The 27,069-nt window shown below is 30.7% G+C and overlaps 1 protein-coding gene across 18 annotated transcripts in view; it reads left to right on the plus strand.

The window, feature by feature from the left end:
- The window catches only part of LOC148232680 (uncharacterized), a 59,484-nt gene that overhangs the window by 28,146 nt on the left and 4,269 nt on the right, over positions 1-27,069 (plus strand). For 4 of the 18 annotated variants that reach the window (XM_088190295.1, XM_088190302.1, XM_088190301.1 and 1 more), the window contains 10 exons: positions 48-214; positions 285-401; positions 5,446-5,623; positions 5,687-5,792; positions 10,519-10,897; positions 13,741-13,871; positions 14,478-14,674; positions 17,851-18,078; positions 22,934-23,137; positions 23,211-23,342. In XM_088190295.1, coding sequence (XP_088046421.1) covers positions 48-214; positions 285-401; positions 5,446-5,623; positions 5,687-5,792; positions 10,519-10,897; positions 13,741-13,871; positions 14,478-14,674; positions 17,851-18,078; positions 22,934-23,137; positions 23,211-23,342 — 1,839 coding nt within the window. Of the gene's footprint in view, positions 1-47; positions 215-284; positions 402-5,445; positions 5,624-5,686; positions 5,793-10,518; positions 10,898-13,740; positions 13,872-14,477; positions 14,675-17,850; positions 18,079-22,933; positions 23,138-23,210; positions 26,004-27,069 lie in introns of those variants that run through there. The other 14 variants (XM_088190311.1, XM_088190309.1, XM_088190298.1 and 11 more) reach the window with 14 other exon arrangements.

Genomic DNA, 27,069 nt, shown 5'->3' on the forward strand with positions numbered 1-27,069 from the left:
TCATTCTAATCTTATTGTAATTGCCTAATATATATTTTTTTATTCAGCTCCTAGTATCGAACCGGCGATGCCTCGTCGTAAAAAATATCCCGGACTTGCCTACAAGACCAACGAAATTTTCGACGCTCCTGCTGCAGGTCTTCCTTCAGGAACTAACAGCACCGGAATAGATTTCGGAGCTTCGCAAACATTAGACAGAGCTAGGGTAAATATTGTAAAAAATATTTTATTTTTTAGAATATTGTTAAGAATAAATATTATATATTACTTGTGATTTCAACTAGTCTATGGAACGCACAAAATATATGGTTAGCCGTGGAGAGAGGCGCAGTAAATCTGAAGGACCAAGAACTGCAAAGACTGGTGCTCCTAGGAATTGGACGGATACTGTAGAAGAAAAAGTAATATATTTTACATATTATACACAAATTATATAAGAATAAGAATACGATATAACAAATTGTCTTCGTCGAATTGGTAATTTTTTTGTATTCAAGTAGCTTATAATAACTTCAAATCATTATGCAAAATACTAGAAACTTTCCTCTGAGTGACAATTGTATAAACGCCAATTATCTTGTTGACAAGCTAAGATTGTTATCTATGATAAATAAAAGCCGCAAAACAAGAGTGCGTCAACTGTCATTTTGTCAAAAATGAGTTATATATATATATATATATATATATATATATATATATATATATATATATATATATATATATATATATATATATATATATATATATATATATATATATATATATATATATATATATATATATATATATATATATATATATTAAGTTTCGTGTTCTCTCGCTTTGCTTTAAAATATTTTTGCCCCATTTGTTCAGGAGAAAGCTTTTGCACAACCAACTACTAATAATCTTTTTTAAATTTTAGCTCTTCGATTAATTAATCTTGTAATTCTAAGTCTGATTCTTCGGCTCTGATTATATCTAAAATCCAATGGAAAGAATATATTCAAATCGATATAGAGTGACTTCAAATATAACTAATGAGGAAAGACTTAATTAAAGACAAATATCTTCGCATTGTACAAAACTAGCTTTTTCACAAACATATCTTTTATTGCCTGCAATTTGATAAAATGCAGCTGTAAATTTGATGCACAAATATGCTAAATAATCTCTTTTTCTTATATTGAATCATCAAAATATATTAAAATCGATTAAAATATAAACCCCTTTAACAAGCAAGCGATTAAAGCTTTCGTCGTTTTCAATGCAAAACTATCTAAACAACCTACTATTGAGTGCATGACTTCTGATTTTACTGTATCAATTGCGTATTCTAATGTACGATGCAGATGATCAATAATGTTTTTTGAAACTAATTGTTATCTATGAATCACGCAATGCAAAGCGAATATATCTGGCACCGTCTTTTCTGCATTTTCTTATTGCCCACTCTTCTTCCCCCAATGCCTCCTACTCCCCTTTTTGCGAGAACACACGCTACCCTAAATGGTCATATTTATAAATATATTTAATCTACGTTGCGTCAAAATATAATATTGATATTAATTTTATCTGTTGTAAAATTGTTAATTAGCTTTCCTTTTCCATTGAATTTAAAACGTATATAAAGTGAATAAAATTATAATTAAACTACAATTATTGCTTAGTGTTTATTTAGCAATTAGCTCACACGTTGACCCAAGCTCATGTATATTTAACAAGTATTACCCGATTATCGATAGAATCCGTTATGGACCCTTCCGAACGTTGTATGAATTTCGAACGGCTCAAACTCATTAAAAATTTAATACCCAGCAAAATATCATACGTTGAATTTTTCACAATTCGATTAGCCCTTATATTTGGTGTTCTCTTTCATAGTAGTGGTGCCGATTTTTTCAAACTTTATTCCCCTCGTGCCAATTTCGTAATTGAACTGGGAAGCGCGCCAGAGCTGTTGCCGAATTTGCGATGCAATTTAAGCGTTTGAATTATGGCCGACGTTTACGCTGTTATGTTCTTCGTGCGAACAAATTCGAACGAATGCGGTCGCATCAATACTGTACGTTATTTTTAATTTCAAATCACCATTGAAAGGTCGTAATTAAACATAAAATATATGTGGAATTGTTTTTTATGTAATATAAAGAATATAGAAGGCAATATACATGAATACGATTTTTTTTAATGTAAATTATAGCCGCTATTTGTGGTGTTATGTTGCGTGACCTGAAATAAACATTGACATTTTGACGTTTGCGCGTGACGTTGTACGTGCGTTAATTATATACTATTAATTTTCATTGCATTTTAACTCAATATTATAAATTTACTAATACATTCGTTTAGAGTGCTAGACTATGTGTATAAAATTACACGTATTTCACATTTAGTAAATATAAACTAATTATGGTACTTTAATTTCGAGTATGTTCAGACATTACTATGTAGAATTAAATATTGACAATACAAAATTGAAATATATACAAATTAAATAATATATTTACTGAGCTCGAAATGATATGTATATAATAAACACGCGGGGTACACGTGAAGTTAGGTGTGAAATAATAAATATTTTATTAATAGTTTTGAACTTGACTAAGCTTAATCTCCAAACGTTTTAATATTTTTCATGTAGATGTATATATGCATATGTAACATCTGATTTACAATAGTATTATTCTCATGCGTCCTAATCGATTGTACGGATTTTAATTGTCTGTTTTAATAATAAAAAAATGGCCATAATAGTGCATTGGTATTATAGATATCCTGACCCCGAGGAATCACGATCGATTGCCGCAGCAGAATAAAATTTTAATTTTTAAAAACGTTAATACTGGTTCTAGCTAATTGAAAAGATATTTTAAAATATTTGTATTAAAGTAATACAAACTTTTACAATAAAAAAAGAACCTTCTGGAGTTGCTTTGATGCCATAAGTTAGTATATGAACTGACTAGTTTAAGCCGAAACTAGATGCAATTCAAAGCCAAGATGTATGTTTATTGCACAATATTAGTTTTACATGACCATGTACTTACAGGTCAGGTCGGAGATGGATCGGATATTGGCTAGCTCTCAGGATCGACCCAATCTCTAGTCAAATGTTGCTATCCAGCAAATCAATGGATATTTCTATTGCGTTATTGACAAACTTTATGTCAATCGCATTCTAGTTGTTTTTTGCTAGAATTACTCTACTTGAACAGCTAACAGTCTTCTAATGCATAATAATTACATTTTTTTGATAATTTCAAACCGCTTCTATCATTGTTTTTCATGTTGTTAATAAATATTTTATTCCATGCTAATTATGGCTTTAGCGAAGCTCGAATACTTAATATATATACGGAGTTGTATATGCTTTTCTCAGAGAGCTAGTGGAGAAGCTGGCGGAAGAATGATGTCCTCGGGATGGTCCTCTGAGGTATATTGACTGGCAAGACTGTGTCTGGGCCGTCTCTAAACCGTCTGGAGCATCTCTTTGCAGGAACGTCTTCTCCCTGATTTGTTCCATCGCTGTCTGTCGTCTGTGTGTGGCTCTCTTTGAGTCAGACCTTCTGTACCATCGATTGGAGACATCTCTGGCGAATCACAGCAATGCAGAGATCATTCAACGAAATATTTCCACGCCATGAAAGAGTGAAATATGCTGTATGAACACATTTTGAAAGTCAAATAATGCAAGAGTTGAATATCAATGACCTTTTATCTGTCGCCCGATGGCGTATTGTTTGCGCAAACCATAATGCACAATAGGGTATGGATTCTCTGTATTTACGCGGGTACTAATGACGTGCTTTGACACATTGTTTATGCATTCCTTTATGTTAAAAATTATTATTTTTTCTGTGGTCTGTTCAATGTCAGTCTATTATGTTACTAGTCGTTATCTTTATTGTGGGTTACCCTTTGCTTAAGTTACGTAATCATTACGTCCTTTTTGTTTTTTGTATTAAAGTAGTTTTATCCGGTTCCGAGAGGCGGTTTAGTATTACATAACCGCCATAATACTATTTTTATGTAAAACTTGATTTTGCTGCTTGAGATTGAACACGAAAATTTTTGAAAATAAATCACATACATATATGACAGACAATGCTAAGTTAACCAATATTGTTGTGTAAATCTCTAAGCATAAAAGTAACTGGTTACATGTTAACTGGCGTTACAGAACCTAACACTAGAGCTGCATCATTAATGTCTTTTGTTCAATGGGAGGTATAGGAATTTGAACAACTTATCTTATTGATTAGAATATATTTATCATTGTTGATATAAATTGGTGTGTAAAAAAATATTGTAACATTCCATAAATTACTATTTTAATGCTTTATTATAAACAACATATATGTTTTGCTGTCCATCGTGAAAAATAATGCTTACTATAATTCTCTAAGACACGATATATGATCATAAGAAAAGTCAAGTGATTCCAAATTTTCACTAACAACTTTAAGATATTGTCCCCAAAATGTATTTATGCTTATTATGAAAGAAAATCTTACCATAAAATCAAAATATCTATATTACTAGACATCAATCAATGAATACATTTTTCTAGATTTAAATATTAGCAGTCAGTTAAAATTGTTGTATTGTCGGATTGAAACTTAGCTCGACTTCCTACCTGGGCTGTAGCGAGTGACCGCCGCGGTTGAGTAAACAGGCGTGAAATTATTGATACTAATCAATTTATAGAGACGAATAAGAGCTATTAGGAACAAAAATGAGGGAGAGAGGTAACAGTAGAAATACAACACTAAAATATAGTACGTCCTTTCATTCTCTCTATAGGAGAAAATTATATAATCAACTCATATTGAGCAATAAAAAAATATATAATAAAACAGTTCAACTTACTATTATTAAGAACATTGCTTCTCTTCCTGAATTCATTATCAATAGTATGATAGTAAAATATAAATGATCTTACAAGGCTAAATTTTATAACAAGTACGTGTTAAATAAATACTTTGACACATACTTACCGTAAATAATAGATTTGTTTAGTTAGCATGATCTTCACTTAATTGTTTCCAACCAAAGAACACATAAAACGTAGTATAATGTATATTACTAACTCATTTCTTGATTTGTGGTATTCATATATTATCTAAAATGGATCGTTATTCTGATTTGAAGTCAAGTTTTTATTAGCGATATCTTAAAATAAAGGTATAATCTAGGTATGAAGTACATTTTATTTCGTGTCTCTTGATATTACATTACTTTAATACACTTTTTTTTATTTAATTTATATTTATTACACCCCTATATGTAATTTTCATATTTACATAAATGATTAATTACCTTAAGTACTTTTCCCATTTTATTCAAATCTTGCTAAAAATCTAGGTATATATTTAGAGCAAATTTTTTTCAAGTGTAATAAATAACGTGTCCGGACGCGTTCTCTTAAGTATACGTTACATAATTTATGTTTTGTTTTTACAGAATACTTCTTTAGCGATCGCCGAGAAAAAGTTTAACACCGAGTATCGAAATCAATTTGCGTGGCCCAAGGAAGATGCTAATTTAGCAGGGGCTGGAGCCGAGAACCACCCTAGGAAAAGCGTTTCGATGGGGGCGCTAAAGGCGGCTCAGCAAAACGCCAAAAAGAGACCAGGAGAAGGTCCATATCAGCGATTGATTTCCCTGCGTTGACACCGTACTCATATTGTTTGCCATTTTTCAGCAGGAGGCGCCACTGAATTGGAGCCGCTAATGAACCACGTTGATGACGACGATAAGAAGTACATTGAAGATTACGCCAAAGATGGAGACGCTCCTGCTGTTCACAGGTTAGCATACATTAAATTCTTTAAGAAACACAAACCATGAATAGAATTATCATATTGACTATTGACTTTAACTTTGGGTAATATGCATAAAAACAATACCTCTTTTATACTTACTCAGCGAGGTAATGAAAATGAGCCAAAGATATGCTAATGATACAAATGAATTTCGCAGTTCTTTTCAACATGTTTTTAAAGAAAACGTTTATTATATGTTACACACACTTAAAGTAGTGCTTTATAGTTATATACAAATGTTGTAAGAGTTCAAGAAAATTTAAAAAAATATGATTAAGGTCCTCACAATAATAATTAACTATTACAGCTGCTTCCCTTTTGGCAATCTATTAATTAATAACTTTCAAATTACTGGCAGCTCAATTTGGGATTTAGACAATCTTCTCTACAGCCAAATCCAGACCCTCTGATCCAATCCCTATTTTACAGTATTGTTTTGTTAGAATCGAGTGTTCGCAAAAACCGCTTGAGAAATATTTTCCATAAGAAACCCATTAGAATGGATTCATTAATATTATTTGCTATTTTCCATGAGCATCAGAAAGTTGAATTTCAGTCGTTTTCTGCGTATCTTTTTCAAGTGGATTTTTCTTGTTCTCTTAAGAAAATTAACTGGATAAAAATATTTCTACTCAGAATTACGTTCAAAAGAAATGCTCTCACTATTTCATTAATATTTGTGGAAAGTCTTATAGTATGCTCAGTTTAATAATTAGGAACACTTTTCACTCTGATAATCCATCAGTAATTCGCATCCTTTATAACACTATAGTTTATATCAATATCTTAAAACATGATCCTGAATTTAAATCCCCTGCGAAGGCAAATATCTCATGATTGAGAAAATACATGCTATAGATTGTCCTAATCTTTGTATCAGGGGTGTATATTTTTATTTTTAAGACAAAGTTTGCCATCTATTTTTTTTACAACAATTGCGATCAATACGAACAGTTTGTATGTTAGTTATACGTAAAGTTTTCAATTTTGAATTCTGGACTTCGAGCTAGACCTGAGGATGCGAAGAGAGAAGCGGCGGCTTCTGCAATCTTTGAAAGTCGGATGTTCGTATGAATTTAATGAGTTCAAGAAGTTGATGTTCTACGTGTGAATGTTACAAAAGTGTCTAAGGAAGTAATTGTTAATTGGCAGCGTTCCCATATTTATACATATGTAAGAAATTTCGTTTTCTGCTCCTTTCGATGAGAAAGAAAATTACGAGTAGTCTCTTGACCGCTACATCAGATTTGTGTTTCATGTCAAGTACTTTTATTTAATTTACAAAAAGATTTTCTCATAGTGGTGCCCTATTTTAACAAAGAAGTTGTTGTATAATACATACTAAAACTGGCCCTGTGACCGGGATTTATGATTTATTAGGAATATTTGTGGATTCTCACATTTGTATTTTTTTAAAGGTTCTCGGCAATTATAAGACCTTTCAATTTAATTTCTTCATTAGGTAGTCCAATCGTTGAATGGAATTTTAATTTATGAACCTGAGAAGATTATGATTAGGTATTTTGGTAAATAAAAAAAAATTTGAAATTAAATTTAAATTAAATTAAAACCATTGTAAGGTTGACCCAATGCGTCACGATAGTCGGAAAACAATACATATTATTATTTCAATACACAAAAAAATACATAGAAAGAAACAATAATAAAATATTAAAATTAAATTATACGAACCGGACCAGCTCCTCGTAGCTGATATTAAGGATCCGGATGGCGACAGTCATAGGCGAGTCGGCAATTTCAGACGTACTAGCTCTAATGACCAGCAAAAGAAGACGCTATAGTGATTCTCGAAGTCGTTTCTGAATCCAAAACTGGACTTTTTAGAGAATAGTTTGATTGTCGATAACACCCTTCAATAGTTATAATAATAATACAGTGTATTTGTGTAGATATTTTTATATTGATGAACAAAGAACTGAATGAAGATTTTTATAAAATTTGCATTATCGGTTGTTGCTACTTTACCTTTTCATATTTCGAACAAGATAAATATGAAAAAAAAATACCTTGGATTATTAAAAACACAAGATTTAAGTTTTCCGACGGGCAAGTTTAATAGCGAAACTCTTTGAAATGCTCCCATATATTTTTTAAATCTGTCGATTCCCACGTAGTGTTTTTTTATAATCTGATTATTAATGTTGGTCTTAGATTACCAAATCAAAGATAAGACCGTGAAAATCGAAAACAATTTTTTGCCATTCAAATACTCTCGACCTTTATTAAAAGCTTTCATGAAAGCATGTATATTTTCAAAAACATGGCAAAGACACGCTCTTTCTTATGCAGCGGTATAAAAAATACAGCGTTGTAATAAATTTAAAAATATTCGTATAAATTAATTTTAAAAAAGTACCAGCTTGATATTTTAAAGCAACTTTTTTTGTTGATATATTTGTCGTAATCCAACTTATTAATATGCTGGCATTGTATGCTACTCTATTTAATGCTGGTTATGTTAGAATTTATTTTTATTTTCGTTAGTTTTGACGCATTGGTGTAACCTGTAACGTCATTGTGGTAATATTTCAATAAATTAATAACGTTTTCAACCCCATTAATTTAGATTAATCGGATTAAATAACTATCGCGCAATCTTCAAGTGTCTAGTCTCGGTGTAGCCGAGCCTTTTAAAAACCATTTGTGATGAAAATAATAACCCTCGTTCAGATCTGAAGACGTTTTTATGCAATTTTAGGGACAGTTGTAATACTTTTGTAATCAGCATATTTTTGGCAAACGTAAGAAATATAAAGATGAAAGCAAGCCAATGGTCAATATATAATTAGCTTTCTAGACGACCATCTTGCTTTATCATCGCGTTTTAAATAGGTAGTATTAAGAAATAATTTTAATGGTAAGTACTTGTTTTATTTACTTGCGCTTCTTCCTCTATACTACACGCTTTTTAATTAATAAAAAAACAATGGATTCTATCTCAATCGATAAAATACATTGGATCAAAAATAAAATCGTTGCATGCTGAGCTGCGCTTAAGACATTAAATAATGACTAACCAACTAACTAAGACATATTTTTACCTTTGTATACTAATGTGTGTATGTCAAATTATGAGACGATGATGACAAAACCAAATACTGGATAGTCAGATTTGTCAGATTTTGTTATTTAAAGAAAAAAAAACGAGATCAATAATAATCGCTTCAAAATATGTATGTTGATTTGTGGCTATTTATATAGTTGGTCTCGATTTTTGTGGGTCAAAATGAGCTTTTTCTGTTGATTTTGACCAGTTTGATCTTTTATAATTTTGCTTTTGATTTGTAAAAAAATATATAAAAAATAATCGTACGTTAAAGAGAAATGTCTAAAAGTCTTTGTTGTATTTGCTCCTTACTAACATACGTAAATGTGGTGATGTCCTGTCGATATAAAACAGCCACGTAAACAAACGCTTTTTTTGGTATTCCACAGTGGCGAATTTTTGTTAACACAATTATCTAAAAAATATATAATACAAACTGCAATACTTATCATCAAACATAGGCCAGTTAGCGCTGATAGAGATCATGAATGATTATTTGGATCCATTTTTAATAAATGTTTTGTACCGCACTCTAAATGTGTACAGTCGTGTTTTATATATATTATATATTTAACTAGGTATAGAATTTTATATATATTATATTATATTCATACATTTCTTAATATAATATATAAGGCATATATTTTTAAGTACCTTTCTTACTATACAAACAATATAGCGATAAGCGATCAGATACTAACATGAATACTATACTATACAAAGAAGCGATGCCTGAAATTTATTGGCTTTCGAATCATGGGTTTACAAATACCTACAAATCCATACCGCTTCCCTTTTACTTCTTGATGTATTTGTTTTGAATTATAAAACAAACTATATGTGGTGCGACACAAAAATTCATCGACTGTGCCAATTTTTAATAATACAAACAATTTTAAAAGTGTTCTTTTTCATGATTCATGATGCAAAAAATGGGAATATTAAATCTCCAATCATAAGATGCCTTCTGGTCCTGTCTTTGACTGCGAGTATTAATTTTTAATTCATGTTTAATATACGCAAAAGTTTTAATGATTATATAAATACAATAATGAGAATCAGTAGTGCCACAAAATATAATTTGATCCTTTCCTATTTGTATTATTCTTTTATCCTCTTGATAATTGCTAGTATATTAATTCTTTTCCAAGAATATGTTTAAAATATCATGGTTTATATTTTTTAATTTAGATCTAATTTATTTCCTGTAAGAATACAGAATCTTAGAAGAAAATAGAGGTTCTTGTGTAGCTTTTTATTAATAATATTATAACAAAACTGATTTGTTTTTTTAGTATCTGTAAAATCCCAATTATTATTAAAAACAATAATCGTTTCTATCGAATTTAAATGTTGAATCGAAAATATTCTCGCTACGCGATTTGATATGTTCCTTAATTTGGAATCGAGTCTCCGGTCCTTGACCCTTTTGTGTCGCATTACTTATGTTTAATTATTATTTGGATAAAGCACATTTTAATCGCCTTGTTATACTCAATCTGTACTAACGTAAGGTTGCGGCCCCTGGGGGTCGATTCTATACTATATCTCTTACTATATTACATGTAAGGTTAAGTCCCTCGTCTAGCGTTAAGATGATTTGCTGGGCTGTCTATCTAAAGCGTTGCTGAATGATATTTGCAGAAAAATCACCTTCCGTAGCGCCATCGCGCCATTCATAACAAGGGACGATACAAAAAGCAAAGTGGAGCCCCGCAAAGGTTACAAGAGCGAATACAAAAAGAAATTTAGACCGTTCTCGCATTATGTGTACGAGGCCTCTAAAGGCACATTTACCAAATGCAGGGAGCTAAAGGCGAGCGCGAAGGCGCGCGGGGCGAAGGCGCCGCCGCCCGAGGACCCCGCCGCCGAAAAGATGCTCCCGAAGGACACCACCGACGACGCGGGGGGCGCGCGCCCCCAGCTCCCCAACGGCACGTTGCCCCAGTCGCTCGGAGAGAAAGCGGCCGACTCTTGGTATAGGGAAGTGCTGGATTTGCGCAAGCGAGCTGGCGAATACAAGGTTGGTTGCTAAACACTGGTCAAACTTATGTACGTTGAGGCAGTTATACATTGGGTGGTTTGTACGAGGGTGAGTCGAATGAAAACCTTAAATTCTCCTACCACTAGGGAGCGAGAATACCAAAACAGAATTTACGCCATTTCAGAACTGTCTCTAGTCTATTTGTACACTTGCTGAAGTGACAGACGTGCATCACCGTACTAAACTTTCATTTGTCGATTCGTTTTGATGGACTTTACATGTTTACTGTTCAAAATACCCTTCTGTTAATTGTATGTAGAATCACTTCGGCTTTGTTGTAAAGGTGAAGCCCTATTTCTTGATTTCTAGTAGCAATTCTTTTCAGGAATCTAATACTATTTGCTTCAATGCGCAACGTAATTTTTAATTCTGAAATCATCTTCAAATGTTTTGGATAGCTAGTACTCGTTTAGTATTTCCATACGGCTCATGAGTTTTGGTCCATTATCATTATTACACTGCGCAAAATGTGGCTTAAACTTAGACTTGTCCTCCTACTTGTGCTGTCGCGAGTGACAGCCAGTTTTACAACATTATTAAATAGTTCAAGGTATGGAATATCGCGCTCCATATACCTTTAAAATTGATACTTTTTCGCTCACTGTTACTCAGCGATTTTTCTACACAGTAGAATAGTCTTACGAAACTCACGTTGTTGCAAAATCTCACTAGTTCACTTTCTAGAGTGACATACATACATCACTATACTTAAAAATTTCACTTATTTATTCATTTTAATAGATATCACTACTCAAAAAAATATATAAAAAAAGTATACCCACATTGCATATACTTTAGAACTGGGACATTTAACCACTGACAAATATACATCACCGTAATGAAATCTCATTATTTCTACAGTTAAACTGCAGAACATCAGGGAAGATGTAGTGTGCTCATCCAAGACGCAACTGAAAGTGAAGCTATTTCGTTAACGATGCAATAAAACACACACTTCGCTTCAGAAATCTCACGAGTCCATTCGTATATTTGCTGAAGTGACAGACATACGTCACATACGTCAGATTATTGGTATTGGGCTTACTCTATATGTAGACATCTATATGTCAACATTTTGATTCTGAAGTCATCTAGTTCCTTTCATACACTTTTCAATGGAGCTGTAGAATATCAAGATCTCTGAAAGGAAAGCTATTTTGTATACAATTTAACGAAACTACATTGTTTCGTAAGTCCCAATAGTCCATTCGTACATTTGCCGAAGTGACCTACATATATCGCCATACTAAACTTTAATTTGTTGATTCATTTAAATGGGTATAACCCTTTCACTACTTGAGAAACGAACGACAAAGTATCTATATATATATATATATATATATATATATATATATATATATATATATATATATATATATATATATATATATTTGAAATCTCGGGATCCACCGCGATTTTCACTTACTTTCTTTTCTATATTTCGGCTGCGATTTTTCAGCCATGATCACGAATTATCCGTAACTGTTACGAAATTTTAGCAACTTACAAATTAAGTTGCTGAAATTTCGTGACCAGGACAGAAATATCACTGCCGAAATATCGAGCAATAAATTCCCATTGCGATGAATTCCAAGATTTATATAAAATATATATATATATATATATATATATATATATATATATATATATATATATATATATATATATATATATATATACATAATTTATTCTAAAAAAATTTGAGGTGGAACCCACTGATGTAGTTCAAGAAAAGATTCTTACTAATCCACTCGTACACTTATGGTGAAACAGACATGCATCACCGTACTGAAGTTTCATTATTTTCTACTTCATTATTTAAAAAAACGAACGACAGAGCGATATGTTACAAATGCGGCGGATATTTTATGTTACTGCTGCAAATGTCTGATTTACAATGTCACCTGTCATCCACTGTTCTAACTATGTGTAATACTGTTAAAAGTTTATAAAAGCATATGTTTTTAATTTTAATCAGACTTTCACAGTTTTCATTTGACTCAGCCTCTTTTATAAAAAGATTTGTATATTGCAACAGTCTTACATTGGTATAGATGTAATATGTAACAATTCTATATATTAGAGATATGTTAGGTTAGGTTAGGTTTCAAATTATAATTTGGACAAGACTAGAATTTTTTACAACAAATTGTTTTTTATGATTTGTAAGTTTTGAGTATAAAAATATTTCATATTTTTCGCTCTTATTAAGCATAAAATAAAACTTTTTTTTTGTCTCTCTACTAATTTATTGTTCGGTACTTTTATTTTGTCAATAAAATAATTTTTAGGTTACTGTACAAATTATAAATAGTCCGTCAACTATCTAAATACTTTTGTATTATTTTTATATATAAATTTAAGTTAATACTAAATAATTTGAATGTGTAACATTTTACTTTATACCATAAAAATTGATTTTATTATAAGATGTTACTGTTGTTATTGCAGTACTTATTCTATAAAATACACTATAGTATCTTGTTTCTAAGCAATATTTAATAGTTTATTATGTCACAATATATATTTCAGTTTCTATATATTTAGAACAATAATGATGTTCCTTTCTATAATATGTATATCAAGGTTTGATAGTGAAGGTGAACATAAATGAAATAGAATTGTCAGTAGTATTTGAGCAAGTCCCAAGCGATATCGTTTTGTTCCTCAGTTAATTTCAAACTTCTTGATTAAAGAAAATATAATTTCAATAGTTTATGTCATATCTTAATATAAACTTTTAAGTAACAATAATGTTAGAATAGAAAAAGTTTACGCGATGTTTCAACATCCAAAGATTACATTTTGCCAAAAAATTACAGTGTCGCGGTTGGGGCACAGAATTGGCGTCAGAGAACATAACTGAAATTTATCACAAGCAAATGGAATTATGGGATCAAGTTTCTAGGCGATCTTCGCTCTCGGCTTTATCCTTGGCAGCTGTCAATCACAGGTAAGTGAGTTTGTCACTTAAACATATAGGTATAAAATTATATAAGTATACATGAGTGCCGCTTGAGTGCTTGTTCGACACCATCATAGCCTAAGCTTTAAACTACCATATTAAAAATGCGTTTGGATATTATTGAGATGTGTATTTAGACAAAATAAACTCTTATTATAAACAATGATATCCATTATTGACGACTGACCTTAGCACTCATATTTTCTTTGCTTCATTACAATCACGAAATCCACTTTAAATGCATTATATATGTACTACGAATTGTTTCAAAATTAATAAAACAATATGATCAATATATGTTTATTATTATAGCAAGAAATTATTAAATATGTGCAAGGCATTGACAGTTGTTAATTTAGTTCGTTGGTTACATTCTTATAATTATATGATGGTCATATTTTAAAATGTTAATGGTCTGGTACTTCGTTGTTATATAATATTTAATTGTTTTAGAACAGTGATATACAAAATATGAAAAGTTACATGTGCTTATATAAAATGGAATGGATTTTGGAAGCCTTGGATAGCACTGCTGTATAACGACGAAGTATCATTTTTTCTAAAAATAGTGCTTATCATAAATTACTGTTGCAGAATGATAACCAAGGAAGAGAAGGAGAACGAAAACAAAAACAAGACTTCTCCCAAAAAGCCGAGGTCTTTCCGATCGGCACCCCATCAGTCCATACACGCCAAGCTCCAGGAGACCCGCACCCAGGAGACTGCAGCTCAGAAAAATCAGCGTAAGAAACTTCAAGGACATAGCTTTGATAATACCACTATATCCGAAGGTTTGTAGCTCACGATCGTTTCACGTCAAATTTCGTTGTTGGGTTTGATCGTCAAATAAGATGATCTTTGAGTAGAATTCGTATGTAAATAAATTAATATAAACTTATTAGACGATCATCACAAAGCCTAGCTGTCGTTCGTTGTGATAGAAATGTGATAGAAACGAGTTTTGGTCATGATTTGCACAAATGCATGAATCGGATATATTTAATTTTAATCATATTTTTTCATCGTGAAATCGAAAAAGAAAACAATATATTCGATTGCTTTTTTCAAGAACACAAACATTAACATTTAATAAACATCGTTTATTTTATATCATTGAATCGATTTATAAAACACAGACATTCTTATATTAAATAGCATTTCATTTGTTTTTATTATTTTATTTTAATATACATTTAAATTATGTGATTTTTAAATTATGTATTTATAATATATTTATGTACAATATACAGACAAAAAACACTAACAATGAGCATGGATGTTTTGTGTTGTTCTATCTTGTGTCTTTTTCTAGCTTTTTGTCCTTTTTGATGTTATGTAAGTATGTATATAAGTGTTAATTTGTTTTCTGAAAGAAATGCACAGTATCTGTATTTTAAATCTAAGATTATTAACTATATAGTCCATTTTCTGTCCTTCATAGCTTATGGTTCAATACAATAAATAAAAATCTGACCTCATCAGCAATTAACTGATAAACTGAAGCTTTTTGATAATCTTCTAACCACAATAATTAATTTTAATTTACATTTATTCAATTTAATTTACACTTTTATGGCAAATTCACAACCTTATTTTATGTTCTGTCACAGAAAATTTTACGAAGAGGAAAAAAAATTTAGAGCAATTAATCTGTATTGTCAAACTCCACTTCTCTCATATACGCTCCTACTAATGCAGTATATTGCAACCATGCACCTGTTTTAAAAAAAGTGCATTTATTACATCTCGAAAACTATTCCAAAAAACAGTATCTCACTTGGGCATGCGATGCTGAAATTTAATTTTATTATACAAAATAATTCCAATTAACTTTTTCCATCGATTATGTGTGCAGTAAACATTATTTATAATGCCGGACTTGCGTTAAAAAAATACAATATAACTCATTTTCCGAATTTTCTAGGCCACACGTATACTTGCCGTGGCAGACATGCATCACCGTACTGAATTTTTTATTTTTCTGTTTCTTCTGAAGCGTTACGTGATTTTATTGGTCAGGGAGACTTATAAATTATTATTTATACCAATATACAGATGTATTTCAAGTGTCAATATTGGGCGGTGGTGTCATTTTGTGTCAAAAATTGATATTTGTGCTTTTCAAATACAGGCTAACAAAGTGAGAAACACTAATAAAATTCCAATAACATACTTAGTACTACGGGGGGTAAAAAACCGCTCACCCGGCCGTTACACGCTGGGTGCCCACCCGAAGGGTTGGACTCGTAGGGCGTACCACGTAGTGTAACTATAAACCATTGTTCTTTAAAGAATAATAAAGTGACTTGTTGGGGCAAATAAACCATATTGTCATACTTAGTCTCTCTAATGAAACACGAGTTTGTTCCTGGGTGGACTTTTATTAACAAAACCATTGTGGCCACTTACCTTACACTTAGAAAAAAATCTATTTATTGAGCGAAACACTTTTTAGTGTTATATTGTGATTTCTCTCGAGATTTTGTTTTATTGCCGCTTTCTAATTAGAAATTCTATTGAATCTCCTATGAATTTCAATGATTTATATCACTTTATTACTCAAAAAATTGGTATTCCACTTTTTTAATGTTGCAAATGCGGCAACTATTTTACGCTACTGCTTTGTTTTTTATGACTGCAAATATGACATTTCCCTACAGGATTTGTTTGTTAAGGTTTTTTTTTAATATGACGTTTTCTAATCGGAAATAGCTTGGGACTTTCTACATCTTTAAATATCTGGCACAAAAAAAATGTATTTTTTTTATTTAATTCAGTGGTTATGAAAATAATACAATTTTTTTTTTAATAAAAATGGACTTTAATGTTTAATCTTTGAAAGTACAGATATGATTTTGAATTATTAAGTTTCTATTAAATAGTTAAAATATCACGGGTAAGTGCAAAAATAAATAAATAATGATTTTTCACAAAAATATAATGAGTAATAAACAAATATAAATTTCGTGAAAATACTTTTATTGTGAGATACATATATAGTATGAAAACTTTTTAATACTATTTCTTGAAAAAGGTTAACTCGCATTTCTTGATGTTTAGAAAAAACTATAAAAAAAACCAATAAGTTTAAATTTCTTTACTTAAATTATGATCAGCATGTTTGACGATTTTTCAATATTTTTTTAACTATTAAAACAACTCGCATAAAATCTATTGGGTTAAAAAAATGATTTTAGTAAATTAATTTGTAAATAATAAAAAAAAAATTATATGAATCATAAAAATTTCGGCAATCAAAGGGTTAACAATACCTATACCAAAAGCATTGTTTTACGATCAGTTTTTGCTGCTTTATCAACCGTTTTAAACTCACACAAAAAGTTATCTTATTTGATTATTATACATACATATTTCTTACCTTTGACAAGCTCGAGCAAATGCGATGCTTTAGGGCGGAAACAGACTCGTTAATATCTGTTATTTTCTTATAGGAATGTTTCTTTTACGTATTTTGGGTACTTGCACTTGTAATTTAGATAGGGATACTTTGTCATACATAAACTATTTCTTAATAAAACCCAGTAGATTATGCTTTTTTTTAACAAATATATTTAATAATACTTATCCCTCAAAAAATGCAGTACTTTTTACTTAATCGTCAAACAAGCAAAGATCATTGAATTAAAAAAATATTCAAACATTCTAAATTTTAATTTAAAAATAGCTTAGATGTGCATTGATTATGTATTGCTTTTTGTGTACTTATTCTCTACGAGGGTCCAAAAATACTATCCGATCCTATCCGATTAACCAGAGATAGTGGCAAATCCATTTATTATTAATAATAAAATCTGAGGGCCCGATCTCTGGTTTATCGTCCTCGGAGTTTGAAGTCGCACGTTTGTCTCTCTCGTACCGAATGAGGACCTTTTTGGCTTGAATTGAATTACTATTTTTCAAAAAGTGTTTGAATTTTAACCACACCGTTTGATTGTTGCGTTTTCAGGTAAAACGGGTGCGCAAAATCGCACCAGTGCCCGCACAAGTCCAAGAAAGCAATTGAATCTTGTTATAGGTGCACGCGGTTCTTCTGTGGAGCCCACCATGGATCATGGGCCTAGGTCTTTAGAATATAGGTCGCCGAAACGGCGCCCCAGGTCAGCTGACCCTAAGCCCCACCAGCCGATGTCCAACGGACCCTTGGAGGACAAGAGGCGTCCGAGCAAACCGAGTGGTCAGTGGAGACGATAAAATAATACTTTTTGACTAGCCACTTCTTCTCATCCATCTCAGGATATTATATTTATTAGAGGATTATTTTATTTAGATTTTTAGAATGCGCCATTTTCATGTTGGTACGCTAGTGTCATATGTTCAGAGGTGTTCTAAGTTAAATTATAAGATAATATACTATTTATGTAAGGATATCGGTAATAAAGATAATTATTATTTTAACGAAAACGCAAAAAAAATGCTTAGTCAAAGCTTTGATGCTTAATCGATATCCTTATTTTTAATATAGTTTGAGTAACTTATGTATAACTAGATTGTGTCTTTTGAAAATGTTAAAAAAAACTTTGAGCACCTCTGTATTTTTAAGAAAACATTATAACAAATTATGATATAGCTTATATTTTATATACGAAAGCATAAAAGCTTATTTTAGTAAATATACTTCATTCAATAAATTACATAATATTTATATTTATTAAAAAAAAAACTATAAATATACATATTGCTTAAGTGTTTGGAAAATATATTACAAATTATCTATAAACGTTTTTTTTATGTTATAAATTGACAATAGCATAACATATATTTAATAATATAAAACATGCGCTACGTGTAAATGTATTTATTTTAACTTAAATGTGCATTTAATGTTTTGTAAATATTATATTATAAAAATAGCTTAATTGCCAACATTTCCATAAGGTTGTAAACTAACATAATTTTATGGAAATTTTATATAATTATTTAAACAAAAATAAAAAGATATGAGCATTGAAAAGATAAATTTCATTTCATCGTTATCATATTAAAAAATGGTTGTTAGCAATATATTTTAATTCATATCTTTATATCAAAAATATATTGTAAACGATCATAAATTTCTTAAATATTAATGTAATATTTATATTAATATTTAAAGCAATTTTTATATCATAGAATCATTCCCTCATCCTTAGTTTTCGTTGCTTATATTAACATATTTATTTTAGCCCAAAACTTTTTCATCAAATTATTTTGTATAGGTTCGTAACATATATTCGTTCGTTGTGTTTAAAATTTGTAAATTATAATATAAAATTATGTATGTGCAATTTTATAAGTACTTATTGGAAAAGTGATCTCAGCTAAGATGCAAAAAAAAGCATTGTTGTGGTGTAAAACGGTGCCTTTTCCATTGACATGTTTCTCTTTTTATCGTTTTAACATCATTTCTGCACTTATTGGTATATATACATCAGGCGCGTATGGTGAGATACTTTCTCTTTCGCTCGCTCACGTGTTAAATGACGAGAGTGAATGAGAGATAAAGGCGTGCGAAACGCATGTAACACACGCCCTTACCTCTCACTCACTCTCGTTACCTAACACGCGAGCGAGCGAGCGAAAGGGAAAGTATCGCATGGTACGTGCCTGATATACATGTTTGTTTTTGCCGTAATATGCACCACGATCTGATTGATCTTTTGGGATTTTTTCTGATTTCTTAGCAGAACCTGATCTGATGTTTATGTTCTAAAGAACTCTCGTTTGTGTAAATTATGTTCAGTACGTCGTGCTCTAGCATATATATCCTTTTAAAATTTCTAAATGAGGTTTTGATACAATATTTTGTAGTAAAAAACATAAATTCGGCTGAACTTTCGTTTGTTCCAAATCGAAAGTGAAGTAGTAGAAAGTCAAGTTCTGACTGAAATGTCTGGTATGACAGAAATGTATTCAATAATCGTATGGCTAATGCGGTGCTTTTGGGCAGAAACAGATTTGTTGTTGCCGATAAAAAATTTTTGCGTAACTACAATTAAAAAATCAGACACATGGTAATGGTGCAGTTTCTATAGAATGTGGATCTTAAAATCCAGGTACTTGATAACACATTTCAATATGCAATACATTCTTTTAAATTTAGATTACAGTTATTTTTTTTTATAATGCTATTAAGAAAATGTTATCTCTAGGCTTTTAGTAAGTCCATGCGACTAATTTATTCACAACCAGCAAAGATGCTCATAAGCAGTATTTAGTAAAAGTTTGTAAGCATGTACTGACTCTAATTTTTTAACTAATGTTGTTGTACTGAATCCACTTGTCATCGCCAGTATTTAAATTATCATAAAAAAATCGTTTTCATTGCGTTTAAGTAACGCGAGAAAAAATATGCTTCACTGTTTTTTTTATTGCTTAATTGATGCGGCACCCAAGTATTGAACTTTTTGACCATCATAATCTTGGGCGTCGTTAATCTTCAATCAATATCACGCCTGTGTTGCGATATGCTTGCTAACTTGTTTGATTTAATTATTCACAGATATATCCATAATCCCTATCTGCAAGCGCTAGTAGACAAACAACACTGGTTATCTCCGCGTCTTTGTGCCTTTCAAAGACTGTGACATAATCTTTCGATTCTGAAATCCAGATAGTCTATAGCGACTTTCAAAAGACATTTGCCAAAGTTTGTCATTAGCTACTTTTTCAAAAGTTAAGCAACGTCGGGTTTTTGAACGATCTTGTTTGCTTTTTTTTCAAGCTATTTAAGCCATAGCTATCAATATGTGAGCTATACAATCGAGTATTACGCTCATTCTGGAGTATCACAGGGATCCAATCTAGGTCCTCTGCTCTTTATTAAGACAAGCGGCAATTAATAACTCGGAATATTTATTATATGCTGATGACCTAAAAGTGTTTCAGAGTATTCGCATACTGTGTAAGTGGTCTACCGAAAATCGACAAGTTGTCACGTTTTTCTAGATCCGTTATTCTCGAACGGTGGAATTCTTTCAGTTTAGGTGGAGGTATTTTAAGCATAAGTACTTGCAGGGGTTGAGATTTTCTATGTACATCAGCAAAAATTGACGATGCTCGGTTTTGTTATATGGAGCGCGTGTCACTTCAATAATTTATTATCGGATCGCGTTCTGTACGATACGCTAGTTCGTAGCGTCCTCGAATATCCATTGTCTGAAATTCGAGTGAAGCGAAGTACTCTTATTGTTGGAGAGAATTCAAAGGAAATTTCTGAGATATCTCTAATTTTAAAGTTGCTAAGCGGCGGTGTTCACAACCCATCAATGCTCGGTGTCTTTTTTACCTATCAATGTTCTAAAGGGTGGTGATCGCGTTCCTTAGTCTTTCCCGTTGCGGACAGGACGCCAGCGCTTGAGAACGCTTCTCTTGAACGAAACATCTAGCTTCTTAACAATATGATAAAAATATGTGAATCATAGCTGTTTTTTAATTATTTTTGTAAATATTAATGCTTGTTTTTATAATAGCACATAATTCATTGGAAACCTGTCAAGTTAAATAATAAATAAAAAATCTTTTACATGAGCTGAGCTTTCGTTTGTTTCAAGTCGAAAGCGAAGTGTTTGAAATATCAAGCTTTAACTGCTGAAAGTGCATGGTAGAGATTTATTCAATACATCAAATGTGATGATTCAGGGAGGAAACAGAATATTTGTTATTCTCTAATAATCTTTTCCGTATTGCCGCTTAAAAAATCAGCAGACTTGGAAATGATGTAATTACACAATTTTGTGATATTTGTTTTTCGATAGTTAAAAAGCATATTTATTTTTTAACATGTTTTATATTTCTTAATTTTTTGTATTAAAGTCATAACTGAATTGTCACTTTTTAAATAAAAATGAGTGATATTTGTTAAGGTACAAAAAAGTAATGTTTAATCGAATATATGTTACAACCTATTATTATTTTTTATATTTTTTTCTGTATTGGTGTTTGGTTTTATTTGCTTTTAATTTTTTAAACATGTTTGGTTTTGGTTTTCTTGTGTTGTAATGTATCATTATAACTATTTCCGAGCTGTTTCAAATTCAGGTTTGCCGCTAAACACAAACAATAAATTACCAACAACAACGACAACTTGCGAGATGACGAAAGACAAAAAGTCTAGCCCTTCATCCCTGACGGCCTCGCCTAAAAGGAAATTTATCAAACCAAAAGTTGGCATCACAATAGGTAGCTATCCAACGGAACCGAAAGTTGGCAAAGCACCAAAAAGTGTTGTTTTCACCCTAAAAACATAACACACACAAATGTGTTGTCGTTTGCTTAATTTTTTGGTCCTTGCACACGACGTACATAATATGTCAGAAATATAGTACTTACAATATCTGGAAAATGTCTGAAACTGTTTTCCACTCCCTGCGTTCAAAGAACTTTTGCATGACGTTCCAGGAAAATTGTTTGTGTTCACGCATTTGAATAATACTGTAGGAAATATCTTGAACTCTCCTGACATTTCATTAAATCATTATTGGAAACACAATCTTCCAGCAACTGTTTATATTTATATTTCCAATTAGCAAAAACTAGTATAATTATGCCTTTTTTCAAAAAAAAAAATTCAATATGGTTTTATATTGTAGATGATCATTTCTAAAACCATTTACTATAATCTTCGAAGTTTCTTGATATCTTTTGCGAAATACTAGCTTCTCTTGCAATTTTAATTGTATTGAGATATTTTTAAATTAAATACTTATAAATATAGTAACCTACTGTATTATTCAGCAATTTAAACATAGTAGCTGTTTTAGCACTACATACTTTTAAATGCAACTATTATAAAAGGTGGCATATTAGCATCATCAAACATCACATCATGAACATCACCGATTGGTAGCTCATCACGCAATAGCAGCACAACTAAATGTTATATGAGCCTATTAAAGTAGAAGTGGCGTAACCTACATATTTACAGCAATCCTACTGTCTTCTAGCAAGTAAACAATGGTGGCATTCTTCCATAGCTTTTACGCCACTTCTGCTCTGATCATTTTTGCTATAGAAATGAAATAGAAATAAACCAATTCGTGTTGCGTTGCCAGACGAAGACGTTGTACCAATTCGAAGCGGCTCCGCTTTCCGCGACTATCGGCTCCTCGACGACTCTCCAGTGGTGAAGTCTCCACCGGAGCCAACCAGGGTTAAATCTCCAGAGCAGATGAACATGCGTTCTCCGGATCCGGTCAACTGGACCGTTCCCCTGGACACGGGCAAGACGTTCACGGTTACCCAGAACGTCAAGAGCGGTAAAAGATCTCAATAGACACTCGAAGAAGATAGGGTAAGGAAGGTGTATTTAGTCTTTCGGAAACTTTTCAGATGACATGATCAAGCGGCCCGGCTCCGACTTCAAAAACACGTGGGGCATTGACGACCAGCACTCTACTTCCATATCTGCGCCTCTGGAAACCGACGACGGCACTCTGGCCACTCCGAAGTCCATCCAGCAAGGTACGCCATCTTCAGCAATGGCAGCAATTGCAAACGCAAGCACGGCCTAGGCTTGGCCTAACGACTGAGCGACATCATCCAACACCTAAAAAAGTAGTAGTGTAACCGACGCGCCGGCATCGATTTGAAACTATTGTTTTGACGAAAGACCACGTTGTTGTAGGGTGGCGCCGTTGAGAGTAGCCCGGGTCTGTGCTGAATGCGTTGGCGGTGATCACATTCAATCCGTTGTCGAACTGTTATATTCAAATCTTCATTTGCATCTCTATCCCATGAAAAATCATCTATTTGCTTCCTAAGACTTGTATCCATAGTTCTCCAACCATTGATTGTATGGAGATTTGTTGTGCTTCTGTATTGATGCATCCATTTACATTCCTATGTGACAACTCTATGACAACTTTAATCTGAAGAATATATAATTATATTTGTATGATGTAATAATATTCCTCACCTTCTTGTGATAATAAAACTATGTAAAAGCATCTAAATGGTGCTGCTACAAAAATTATCAGATGAGATTAATATAAATGTATTCTTTTGATTACTGTTCAATTAAGTATTTTTTGCTTCTATGGTTGAGGCATGTCTTCTAAATAATCATAAATATCTCAGAAGATATTCTTCAAAAGAAGCATTTTATAATATAAAATAAATTGTCAGTAACTTTTTAATTGAACGATTAGTAACATTTTTAATATATGATCAGTAACTTTACCAAAAACTGTCAGTAACATTTTGAAAAATTAACATTAAAGCATAATTTCAGGGTTTATATAGAAAAAAAATCATTTCACGTCTCATAAAACATTTATTAAAAAATAAAATATTACTGACTAAAATCAAACAATATTACTCATGCAGTAATTTTAGTTATTATTAAAAAGCAACAAACTGCCAGATAATAATTATCAATGCTTAGTAAATTTTTAATGGATTTTTACTGACTATATGCACACTACCAAAATTAATTTATTTATAATAAATACTTACTTACAACTTTCCCAGAGCCATTTTATTTAATGTATATTAACGCATATTATCATTCTCTATTAAAATACCAACAATATTTTAAAAATTACAACTTATCACTTAAATGATAAACATAACATTTAATTTTTAAAACCGCAACTAATTAAAAACAAATTACTGACTCGTATTGATAGGCAACTAATTAAATAATTAGTTTTCAAGAAAAAATTACCACTAATATTAATAATTTAGTATCAGTTCGTTATCCTAAAGGAGCAAAATTATTTAAAAAAAATTGAAAACTATACTTACTTTCACTTTAAGTCTTTTAACATTTAAATAACAATATTTAGAAATTTAAGTTAAAAATTAAAGTATACTCTTTAACAATTACTGACTGATCAATACTAATGAGAAAAATCAAACAAAATTATTACTCAAATTTTTACATGCCAAATTAGTAGGCAACAAATTGAATGGTTAGTAATATTTTAATATATGGTCAGTTAATATTCATAAATTGTTGCTGACTTTTAAAAAAAGGAGTAACTAATCTCTCATTAAAAATCTTACTTACTGAATTTAATTTGCTATTTATCAACATATTTTATTCTTCTCTATTTAAATACTAACATTCGAACAAAACAAAACTAACCATTTCATTTAAAAACATAACATTTTATACAAAAAAACATACCATTAATTAATAATTTTAATTTTAAATGCCATACATAACTGACAAAAAACAAAATTACTGACACAACAATTACAGTCTATATTAAAAATCAACAAAATAGATGATCTGTAATTTTTAACATACATGGTCAGTTAATTTTTAATATTCAGTAACTTCATACCAAACGAACAATACAACTTAAACTGTAGGTAATAATAAAATAAAAAAATATTTTATTATTAAATTCTTACTTAAATTTTTTAAGGATTATATATAATTTTACTGACATAAATAATTACTGAACATTTATTAAGACTACTAACCAAAATCACTAACACAAAAAATATATTATCACCAAACTATTTTTTTCAATAAATATTACACATACCTAAATTTTCACTGAGCCATTTAATTTCATGTCTATTAACGCAACAAAATTTAATACAACAACTGACGATAATTACTGACAAATTAAATTCTTAGTAATATTATTAATACACGGTCATTATAAATCAATAACTTTTTGACAAACACTTTGATTGCAGCTTTTAATACTAAAACAAACTAAATATATTATTACATATCCACTTCAAAAGATTATAAGTGACTTTTAGATTGAATGCATGGTATGAAACCTGTTATCAAAATTTCACTAATCATTTAATGACAAAATATATTATTTAATATAATTACTGATCATCTACTGCTGACAATGTATTTAAGTTACTGATAATTTGAAAAAAATACTGATTTTTAATTCAATTACTGACCCAAAAATTCAGGCAATAATATAATTTTATCAATGCATCTACATATTTTCAATTCGGCTGAACTCACATATACAATTGTGTAGTTGTGCTATCGCCAGAATCAATCACCGTAAAACACCATAGTGATTACTTTAAATATTGCTAACAAAAAATTATTCAGCGAAAAATATTTTTTGGGTTAATATTATTATTAACACAAAGATGAGAGCCAATTTCACTTTAAATTTCATTGAAAATATGCAATAATTTTTTTTTAAATAAAGTGCGCTAACGTGTGCGTTACATTCGATCATCGACGACCACTATTTGTGGGTGATAACGTCCACGTATTGCAGTGCTATGATTCTAAATAAATTCATGATTGCATGAATTGAATATTTCATACCGCCCAGTTATGAATTTTTCAATAACGAATTAAAAAGTATAAACTATCTTAATGTAATTTAACAACAGTTCGACAACAGATTGCCTGATTTGAGGCTACTTTTAAATGCGCCACCCGCCATTATATTTATAGTAAAATACATTTGACGCTTCACGTATCATGCTTGATTTTTTGCGTAGTTTCGATGAGCGTTTTGGTTTTGTTTGTTTAATACTAAAAATATATTTATACCTATTATATCAATTTTTTAAGATGATTTGTGATATCATTTTTTTGGTATGGAAAGTTTGTTTTCACACGAGCATATCTTATATAATATATTATATTAGTATTATACATGTAATAATTTAATCTAACATACATTTCGCAATGTCATCTATTAAATACCACACACTTTGTTTGAGTTTTTGGATTTGTGAATCATTTAATTATTGTATTGTAATGATGAAACACCACACCTCGTTGAGCGAAACACCAAACACACACAAGAGAAAGCTTTCGAAAGGCTTTTATGATGATTAATACAGCATTTTTTCATTCACACATTTTGTATTGGTCAAAATGATACATTTTAATATTTTTACTTGAGTTTCTTTTAATTTGCATGTAGTGTTTTTTTATTGTTAGTATTATTATTATATTATGAACAATATTTTTGCGTCGAGCTTTCAGTAATTTATTTATCACTCATTAGCTTGATAATAATACATATGTATATTAATTTTGGAACGCTGAAAGGATCAGTGTATATATTATTATTTTATTTGTATTATTATAATATTAATATTAATAAGCAAATTCTGTCAAATTTCACACAAAATTCAATATTTTTAATCAAAGTATTAATTTGAGTCACAAAATTATTGTAGTTTTTGGCAGAATAGCATATTATTTATTATATTATAAATATGAACATAATCTATT

Source organism: Plectrocnemia conspersa, unplaced genomic scaffold, assembly GCF_051122295.1.
Source record: "Plectrocnemia conspersa isolate PC_06_02 unplaced genomic scaffold, ASM5112229v1 ptg000008l, whole genome shotgun sequence".
In the NCBI taxonomy this organism is placed as follows: Eukaryota; Metazoa; Arthropoda; class Insecta; order Trichoptera; family Polycentropodidae; genus Plectrocnemia; species Plectrocnemia conspersa.